The sequence below is a fragment of the Salvelinus alpinus genome, chromosome 10 (assembly GCF_045679555.1).
Source record: "Salvelinus alpinus chromosome 10, SLU_Salpinus.1, whole genome shotgun sequence".
Lineage (NCBI taxonomy): Eukaryota > Metazoa > Chordata > Actinopteri > Salmoniformes > Salmonidae > Salvelinus > Salvelinus alpinus.
In genome coordinates this window covers 10,933,465-10,943,958 of record NC_092095.1, presented here as the reverse complement: position 1 = coordinate 10,943,958, position 10,494 = coordinate 10,933,465, and the positions used below count along the sequence as shown (strand labels likewise).

Sequence of the window (10,494 nt, the reverse complement as noted above, 5' to 3'; positions counted from 1 at the left end):
TACAGTACATATACAGTTTACCATATAGCCTATTTTGATCATGATATTTGTCCTGGTCTAGAGGTCCATAGGGAGATACATCCACTACCACATGTCGGTGTGACGGAGGCAGTAGGTCCGTAGTCACAACAGCTACTTGTTTAACCCTAACTAAAACTGTGTAAACGCCATGCTCAAATTCCTGTGTAAAAGCTGCTTTGCTCTACGTTTTAGACGTAATATTCAGCCATAAGTAACAGCACTCAATGTCTGACCAATTGGCTCATGAACAGCAACTCAAAGAGCTTTGCCGATAATCTCCAGTCAAACTGGATAAAAAAATATATATATGTCATATAAATCTAAAATGGTAAATACCCAAATAATATCTAAATTCCACAACTTTTTACACAATGTATCAGAATATTTTCCTATGTTTCATGTCTTTCCTTAATAATTCTAACGAGACAACCAACACAGATAGATCTCCTATTTATGTGTGGATGATTTGGATCTTCTATAAGCCAATGGTAATACGATTGACAGCCTGCTATTATTCAATACACCAAACCATCCCTTGCATTAATTCTCTAACGGACTGCGTTCCAAATGGCACCCTATTACCTACATGGGAGTGCACTACTTTTGACCAGGACCCATATAGCTATATGGTTAAAAGTAGTGCACTATGTAGGTAACAAGGTGCCATTTGGGATGCTTCCATTGTCTCCGGCCTGTGGTCTCTGAACCGCGGAGAAGCATGATGTTCTGGGCAGCGCTCCCTGTACTGGCAGGACACCAATCCATCACAAGACCGTTACCTACATTTGGTCCGTCCGTGGAGGGACCCGACAGTCCGTCATCATTTTGTAAAGTTAGTGTGGAATCAGGTGGGGAAATGATTGTTATCGATCAATAATGGCAACGCTCCTGGCATTGACACATTTAGATGGAAGGCTACTGAGGATGGTAGCTGCCTCTATAGCCACTCCTGTCTGTCATAACTTTAATCTGAGCCTAGAGGAAAGTCTTTGTCCTCAGGTCTGGAGGGAAGCCAAAGTCATTCTGCCACCCAAGAGTGGTAAAGCGGCCTTTACTGGTTCTAACAGCAAACCGATCCGCTTGTATGCCAGCTCTTAGCAAACTTTTGGAAAAAATAGTGTTTGACCAAATACAATACTATTTCTCTTTCAGCATGCTTATAGAGAAGGGCACTCAACATGTACTGCACTGACACAAATGACTGATGATTGGTTGAAAGAAATAGAAAATAAGAAGATTGTGGGAGTTGTAACTGGAACTCACTTCCATATTATATTTCTATTTTTCTTTAACTTTTATTGAAACAGGGAGTCACATTGAGATAAAAAATATATTTTACAAGAGAGTCCTGTACATATTACAATAAAAAAATATATACACTGCTCAAAAAAATAAAGGGAACACTTAAACAACACAATGTAACTCCAAGTCAATCACACTTCTGTGAAATCAAACTGTCCACTTAGGAAGCAACACTGATTGACAATAAATTTCACATGCTGTTGTGCAAATGGAATAGACAAAAGGTGGAAATTATAGGCAATTATTAAGACATCCCCAAAAAAGGAGTGATTCTGCAGGTGGTGACCACAGACCACTTCTCAGTTCCTATGCTTCCTGGCTGATGTTTTGGTCACTTTTGAATGCTGGCGGTGCTCTCACTCTAGTGGTAGCATGAGACGGAGTCTACAACCCACACAAGTGGCTCAGCTAGTGCAGCTCATCCAGGATGGCACATCAATGCGAGCTGTGGCAAGAAGGTTTGCTGTGTCTGTCAGCGTAGTGTCCAGAGCATGGAGGCGCTACCAGGAGACAGGCCAGTACATCAGGAGACGTGGAGGAGGCCGTAGGAGGGCAACAACCCAGCAGCAGGACCGCTACCTCCGCCTTTGTGCAAAGAGGTGCACTGCCAGAGCCCTGCAAAATGACCTCCAGCAGGCCACAAATGTGCATGTGTCAGCATATGGTCTCACAAGGGGTCTGAGGATCTCATCTCGGTACCTAATGGCAGTCATCACATTCGACTACATAGAGGTCCTCAATGAATAGTGTAAACTGCCTGAGTGACACCAGCACATCTAACTGCAGTGAACTCTCCAGAAGATTCCACATCTAACTGCAGTGAACAGCAAACCTGGTTTAAAAACAGATAAAGCAACACCTCACGGCACAACGCCTCTCCCCTATTTGACCTGGATAGTTTGTGTGTGTATGTATTGATATGAAGGTTATGTGTGCCGTTTAAAAAAATATATATGTATATAGTTCTGTCCTTGAGCTGTTCTTGTCTATTAATGTTCTGTATTATGTCGTGATTCATGTTCTGTGTGGAACCACAGGAAGAGTCGCTGCAGATTTCAAAACAGCTGATGGGGATCCTAATACACTTCAGAAAGTACCACTTGTCTCAGGATCAGCCCAAAGACTGTGTCTATGTCCAAAATAACACCCTATGGGCCCTGGTCAAAAGGAGTGCACCCTATTCTCTATGGGCCCTGGTCAAAAGTAGTGCACCCTATTCCCTATGAGTCCCTGGTCAAAAGTAGTGCACCCTATTCCCTATGGGTCCCTGGTCAAAAGTAGTGCACCCTATTCCCTATGGGTCCCTGGTCAAAAGTAGTGCACACTATTCCCTATGGGCCCTGGTCAAAAGTAGTGCACCCTATTCCCTATGGGCCCTGGTCAAAAGGAGTGCACCCTATTCCCTATGGGTCCCTGGTCAAAAGTAGTGCACCCTATTCCCTATGGGCCCTGGTCAAAAGTAGTGCACCCTATTCCCTATGGGCCCTGGTCAAAAGTAGTGAACCCTATTCTCTATGGGCCCTGGTCAAAAGTAGTGCACCCTATTCCCTATGGGTCCCTGGTCAAAAGTAGTGCACACTATTCCCTATGGGCCCTGGTCAAAAGTAGTGCACCCTATTCCCTATGGGCCCTGGTCAAAAGGAGTGCACCCTATTCCCTATGGGTCCCTGGTCAAAAGTAGTGCACACTATTCCCTATGGGCCCTGGTCAAAAGGAGTGCACCCTATTCCCTATGGGCCCTGGTCAAAAGTAGTGCACCCTATTCCCTATGGGCCCTGGTCAAAAGTAGTGCACCCTATTCCCTATGGGCCCTGGTCAAAAGGAGTGCACCCTATTCCCTATGGGCCCTGGTCAAAAGGAGTGCACTATATAGGGAATAGGGTGGTATTTAGGGTCCTCACTCAAAAGTAGTGCACTATATAGGGAATAGTGTGGTATGTAGTGCACTATATAGGGAATAGTGTGGTATGTAGTGCACTATATAGGGAATAGTGTGGTATGTAGTGCACTATATAGGGAATAGGGTGGTATGTAGTGCACTATATAGGGAATAGTGTGGTATGTAGTGCACTATATAGGGAATAGTGTGGTATGTAGTGCACTATATAGGGAATAGGGGTGCCATTTGGGATCAATAGTATGTATCTCAGGATAGACAAGACAAGCATGTTGACAGAAGCCTTACCGTTGCCTTACAGTTTTGAGCCCAGCCAAGAGAGAGAGAGAGAGAGAGAGAGAGTGGTAGTGGATATACAGACCCCCTGCTTCTGACTGGCCAGACATATTAGTAGGCACCTGACCTGATAGAGTGTGTCTAGTTGAAATAGATGTTATTGTCACGTTCCTGACCTGTTGTCTGTTATTTTTGTATGTGTTTAGTTGGTCAGGGCGTGAGTTGGGGTGGGCATTCTATGTTTTGTGTTTCTATGTTTAGGGTTTGTAATTAGCCTTATATGGTTCTCAATCAGAGACAGGTGTTTGACGTTTCCTCTGATTGGGAACCATATAAAGGTAGGGTGTTCACACTGTTTGTTTGTGGGTGGTTGTCTTCCGTGTCTGTATGTATGTGCGTACCACACGGGACTGTAGCGATTTTGTTTGTAGTCTGTACCTGTTCGTGCGTTCTTCGTGTTATTTGTAAGTTCTCTAGTTCAGGTCTGTCTTCGTTCGTTTTGTTATTTTGTATTATTCCAAGTGTTGTTTCGTGTTCGTCTTCGTCGTTTAATAAATTCATTATGTTTTCTAAACCCGCTGCATGTTGGTCTGATCCCTACTCCTCCTCTTCGGACGAAGAGGAGGAGAACAAGCGTTACAGTTATGGGGCCAAAAGAGGATAGACAATATTGACCAGATATGACCTGAAAAGTAGCATTCTGTAAAATCTGTTTTATGATGCAATAAATTATGTTTTATGTTTGGTGTAATTAACTAATTGTGCATCCTATTTGAACACAAGTAACACAACCTTGCAGTAGGTGACTGGAGCAGAGGAGAACACTATACTGTGGGACAGGAAAGACAGTCCACGGGACACTGTTCAACAGTGGGAATTATGCTCACATGACACATTTTGTCTCTCACCCTAATGTCATTCCGTTCATTCCCAGGACATTTCCAGGAAGTACAGGCCACTTTCATCTTTAAAAAAATAAAACAAATAATTGTATGTGCACGCGCTCAGGGTAGACTTAATTCGCAGGGGCTTTGTAAAACTGATGGGTGGATCCCAAGAATAATTTCTAGCCCCGTGATTTGCTAATCAGGGTATTTGGTTTGCGGGGCTTGCCCAGCCCTCCCATCCGTGTAGCTCTTAGGGTAACGAGTGCTCTCTGTGCCCGTTGATTAAAACCCAAATACATTCAGTCAGAAGGCTGGGTACTGGAAAGGAAGACCGTATAAGGGGGGGCCTGGAGTGGCTGAGAGAAGAGGATAAACACCCCTCACTTATGGCTGTTTAGTGCAATTATCCATAACACAGGGATTGTGGAAGGGACGTTATTTAAAATCACTTGAAGTCGCCCAAGTTGTGTTCACTTTTGTGGGCGCAGACCATGGAGATACAAAAGCGGTCCACAAGGTGGAAAACGAAAAGGTGGATTATGGATTCCACTGTAACCACATTCATCACTTTAACCCTGGTTGTGCAGGCTACCCATGTCAGAGCAGGTAAGAACAATTGTTAGGATCCAAAGAACGTTGTGTAAAAGTTGTAGTGAGTAGACTAGTGACTATCAGCCAACCGCGGCAGAAACCTTATTGGGGACTCTGCTCTTAAAACATGATGGAGATACGGGGAGAGATATAGGGAGAGATCAGGGAACAGAAGAGGGTCTGGTTTTGGTAAATGTCTGCAATTAATTTGGTATTTTCAATTAGCAACGCAACTAGATGTGAGAAGAAGGATAGGAAAGAGACTGTCCCTATTTGATTCGGTCAAGAGGTCTGTGGATCCAATTAACTAAAATCGAGGTACAGCTGTACCTCACAAAGTAAAGTGAATCACGTATTTTATTGAACATTTACATTCAAAGATATGAACCCAAATACGCGTTGAACACTATTGATATGAGTTCGAAATAGATGTAGGTATCACTGCCATGTGTTTCAAAGGGTTATAACGATGTCGGTTACATGTATTTTAATGCGTTATAACTAATATACCATCCACGGATTTGTTCACGATGTTTATTTGGTGCGCATGCTTTTCTTTCCGCTTGCTTAGTTTAGATATGAAGGAGCGGTAAAACTATTTTTTTCAATAGCACCCAATTTAGAGACAGCGTTTAGAGATTTATGGTAAAAAAAGTTATTCATTTGAACCTCTGGTCCGTTAGGTGTGGCGTAGACATGGTTCCTGCCAGGTCAACATGGTTGAATTCCGCACGGTTTGAGATAGCAGCCTCACAGTTTGCTAAAGAGGAGATGTGTCTGCCAATTTTTATTCATGTCTCTGGGGCACAGTACATTTCCGGACCCACGAGCACATCGTGAAATTGCATTGAATACCGACAATGGTGCGCTCATCGATTGATCAGTGACGCACAATCTTTGGGGAGTTGTGCAGTGTGGCAGACCCTTCAGACTGATCCACTGTGAAAGGGTATGTCATATGGGTATTGATAATTAGGTGTTTGTTTATTTAGACTTTAATTGCATTTTTGCCTGGCACCGCAAATTTCCCCGCATTATTTCTGGCCATGGATGGTGTAGGGCGGCCCATGGACGGGCGCGCACTGTAGAGCTGTCTCGAGGGCCGTCCTTTTGGACGTTCTGATAGATCTGAGTGGTCAAGCAGCACATCCCTGACTTGCCAAAAGGATCACCCTTTCTCCACACTGCCCTAGTCCGCACCGAAGCCCAACGCGAGACTGGAGGGCTTTGTGCAACACCCAACTTTCCCTCCTGAATTTTGCACTTGCATGTTTGGGTTGGGGTGACAAGGCCGCGTTGTCTGAGCTCTGAGCGGTGCGCGTTCCCTCCACCGTGGGAATGTTTCCAGTCTAAGTGCTGCTCATTTATTGGTTGATGGTTCGCTTCGCACTTCCGTATTATTTTATAGGCCTCAAACTGCAGGCCAGCAGCATGCAGACCAGGCCTACTCTAATCACGGGAGGTGAGCTAGTCACTGAGTTCAGGTCTTCAGGATTACAGACCCCTTATAGTTAGCCTAGAATACAGGCGTCTTTCTTTTATCAATACACTCATTACAACAGGATGATATTGTAGATATTTCAAAAGGGGAATTTATCAGACTGAATCTAAACCAGCGATGACATTGGTTCTCATCAGTCTTCTTTATTCTAATCTTCTTACTTACATTCTGATTGATTGTATTTCTATGAACAGTTGATGTATTGTATTAGTTTCACGTATATGTGTTAACCCTTTCAGTCGTTCAATATTTCCTAATGGCTTTATACACTGCCCAGAACAGTACAAGGCCTACACAGACCTCTTCATTGTTTAAACTCATATAAATGACTATTCACTTTCATTCATTTTCATATCCATGTGCCTATATACAGTTAGTGTTTTCTGAGTTTCTCAGCAGGTGTTTCTGGATCATTTAAGCTGTTTTCTGCAGGGTGTCCTCTGAGCTAACAGTGTACATACACGTTTTCACTGCCCCTGGTTCATGTGCTCCTTTTCTGGTCCATTCCTGCAGACAACGCGTTAGCGTTTCAGAACCCTCACAAACCCACTCTACTCTACCCTCTCTCTCGCTCGCTCACTGAATGGCAATGAACACATGGACAACCAGGTCTAAAAGGGATGTGGTCTTTAGTTCTGTTTGGTCGGTGTACGTCTGCTCAAGCCCTGACTGTCTCATCAGTGACTAGGTAGATTTACATTGGCCTGTTGGGAATATTTCTGGGTAATGTCATCATGACCACTCTCCCTTTCCTCCATGAGGGGGCTTTTTGATTTAACATTTCATGTTGTTTGGACTGTATAAACCATGCCTTGTAATTAAGCAATATATTTAAGCAATAAGGCACGGGGGGGGGGGGGGGTGTAGTATATGGCCAATATAGCATGGCTAAGGGCTATTCTAACGCACGACACAATGCAGAGTGCCTGGATACAGCCCTTAGCCGTGGTATATTGGCCACATACCACAACCCCCTGAGGTGCCTTATTGCTATTATAAACTGGTTACCAATGTAATTAGACCAGTAAAAATACATGTTTTGTCATACCCGTGGTATACGGTCTGATATACCAGTTTATAATTAGACTTATGTTTTTGGTGTCTTTTTAAAGTAGAAGGCCGCAATGTGATATTCACTATAGATATTTTATGCAGTGGATTTGAAAGAGTTAAAGAGAGAAGATCAAACACACACTTTAAAAACGGTGATCGTTTTCCTTGGTATGACACACCAGCAAAATTAGATCTTGTTTGAGACCGGAACATGGAAGTCAAACAGGGGAGAGAGTAGGGGAAGAGTGAGAGATGGGTAGAGGTACAGTGAGAGAAGAGAGATGGAGAGACATTCTGGTTGAATACATTATTTGAATCTCAGGGAGAAGCAGGTGAAAAGGTAATCTCTTTTTTTTATCAGCCCATTTCACCTCCCTGAACCAGAACATATCCTTCCTCCATGGGTAACAATGTTGCTTCCGTGCCTCTCCTGGCCTTGAACCAGAGACCCTCTGAACCAGTGGAGGCTGGTGGGGGGAGCTGTAGGAGGATGGGCTCATTGTAATGGCTGGAATGGACTACATGGACCTGAGTCAAACGTGGTTTCCATATCATGTTCGATGTGTTTGATAACGTTCCATTGATTCCATTACAGTCTTTACAATAAAGCTCCTCCCACCAACTTCCTCTGCTCTGAACACATCAACAACTAGCTCCCACGAAACACGCTGTTGTCATGTCTATACATCTGCATTAATATCCATCTGTGTTAACATGGCAAGTAACACATCAAAACCTGCAATTCATGTATATTTTATGCTAATGTAGCCCAGCTATCTCCCCCCCTCCCCCCGACCTCCTCGACATCCGGCGCCGAAACGAGATGGCCGCCTCGCTTCGCGTTCCTTGGAAAATATGCAGTATTTTGTTTTTTTATGTGTTATTTCTTACATCGGTACCCCAGGTAATCTTAGGTTTCATTACATACAGTCGGGAGGAACTACTGAATATACGATTAACGTCAACTCATCATCGTTCCTACCAGGAATATGACTTTCCCGAAACGGATCCAGTGTTTTGCCTTCCACCCAATACAATGGATCTGATCCCAGCCGGCGACCCTGTGCGACGCCGTAAAAGGGGCAAACGAGGCGGTCTCCTGGCCAGGCTTCGGAGACGGGCACATCGCGCTCCACTCCCTAGCATACTACTCGCCAATGTCCAGTCTCTTGACAATAAGGTTGATGAAATCCGAGCACGGGTAGCATTCCAGAGAGACATCAGGGATTGCAACGTGCTCTGCTTCACGGAAACATGGCTAACTCAAGAGACGCTAACGGAGTCGGTGCAGCCAGCTGGTTTCTTCATGCATCGCGCCGACAGAAACAAACATCTTTCTGGTAAGAAGAGGGGCGGGGGGGTATGCCTTATGATTAACGAGACGTGGTGTGATCATCATAACAACACACAGGAACTCAAGTCATTCTGTTCACCTGATCTAGAACTCCTCACAATCAAATGTCGACCGCATTATCTACCAAGGGAATTCTCTTCGGTCATAATCACAGCCGTATATATTCCCCCCCAAGCAGACACATCGATGGCCCTGAACGAACTTTATCTGACTCTTTGTAAACTGGAAACCACACACACTGAGGCTGCATTCATCGTAGCTGGGGATTTTAACAAGGCTAATCTAAAAACAAAACTCCCTAAATTCTATCAGCATATCGATTGTGCTACCAGGGCTGGAAAAACCCTAGATCATTGTTATACTAATTTCCGCGACGCATATAAGGCCCTCCCCCGCCCCCCTTTCGGAAAAGCTGACCACGACTCCATTTTGTTGATTCCAGCCTACAAACAGAAACTAAAACAACAAGCTCCCGCGCTCAGGTCTGTTCAACGCTGGTCCGACCAATCTGATTCCACGCTTCAAGACTGCTTCGATCACGCGGATTGGAATATGTTCCGCATTGCGTCCAACAACAATATTGACGAATATGCTGATTCGGTGAGCGAGTTCATTAGGAAGTGCATTGACGATGTCGTACCCACAGCAACGATTAAAACATTCCCAAACCAGAAACCGTGGATTGACGGCAGCATTCGCGTGAAACTGAAAGCGCGAACCACTGCTTTTAACCAGGGCAAGGTGAATACAAACAGTGTAGCTATTCTCTCCGCAAGGCAATCAAACAGGCTAAGTCCCAGTACAGAGACAAAATCGAGTCGCAATTCAACAGCTCAGACACAAGAGGTATGTGGCAGGGTCTACAGTCAATCACGGATTACAAAAAGAAAACCAGCCCCGTCGCGGACCAGGATGTCTTGCTCCCAGACAGGCTAAACAACTTTTTTGCCCGCTTTGAGGACAATACAGTGCCACTGACACGGCCCCCTACCAAAACCTGCGGGCTCTCCTTCACTGCAGCCGAGGTGAGTAAAACATTTAAACGTGTTAACCCTCGCAAGGCTGCAGGCCCAGACGGCATTCCCAGCCGCGTCCTCAGAGCATGCGCAGACCAGCTGGCTGGTGTGTTTACGGACATATTCAATCAATCCTTATCCCAGTCTGCTGTTCCCACATGCTTCAAGAGGGCCAGCATTGTTCCTGTTCCCAAGAAAGCTAAGGTAACTGAGCTAAACGACTACCGCCCCGTAGCACTCACTTCCGTCATCATGAAGTGCTTTGAGAGACTAGTCAAGGACCATATCACCTCCACCCTACCGGACACCCTAGACCCACTCCAATTTGCTTACCGACCCAATAGGTCCACAGACGACGCAATCGCAACCACACTGCACACTGCCCTAACCCATCTGGACAAGAGGAATACCCATGTGAGAATGCTGTTCATCGATTACAGCTCAGCATTTAACACCATAGTACCCTCCAAACTCGTCATCAAGCTCGAGACCCTGGGTCTCGACCCCGCCCTGTGCAACTGGGTCCTGGACTTCCTGACGGGCCGCCCCCAGGTGGTGAGGGTAGGTAACAACATCTCCACCCCGCTGATCCTCAA

At 45.0% G+C, this 10,494-nt stretch overlaps 1 protein-coding gene across 1 annotated transcript in view; it reads left to right on the top strand.

Moving 5' to 3' along the window:
• The first annotated feature begins 4,642 nt into the window (after positions 1-4,642).
• LOC139531498 (collagen alpha-1(XI) chain-like) overlaps positions 4,643-10,494 on the top strand; it is a 239,748-nt gene continuing 233,896 nt past the window's right edge. Inside the window, exon 1 of the mRNA XM_071327991.1 lies at positions 4,643-4,989. Within this exon, the coding sequence (XP_071184092.1) occupies positions 4,875-4,989 (115 nt within the window). The 5' untranslated portion in view covers positions 4,643-4,874. The remainder of the gene's footprint in view (positions 4,990-10,494) is intronic.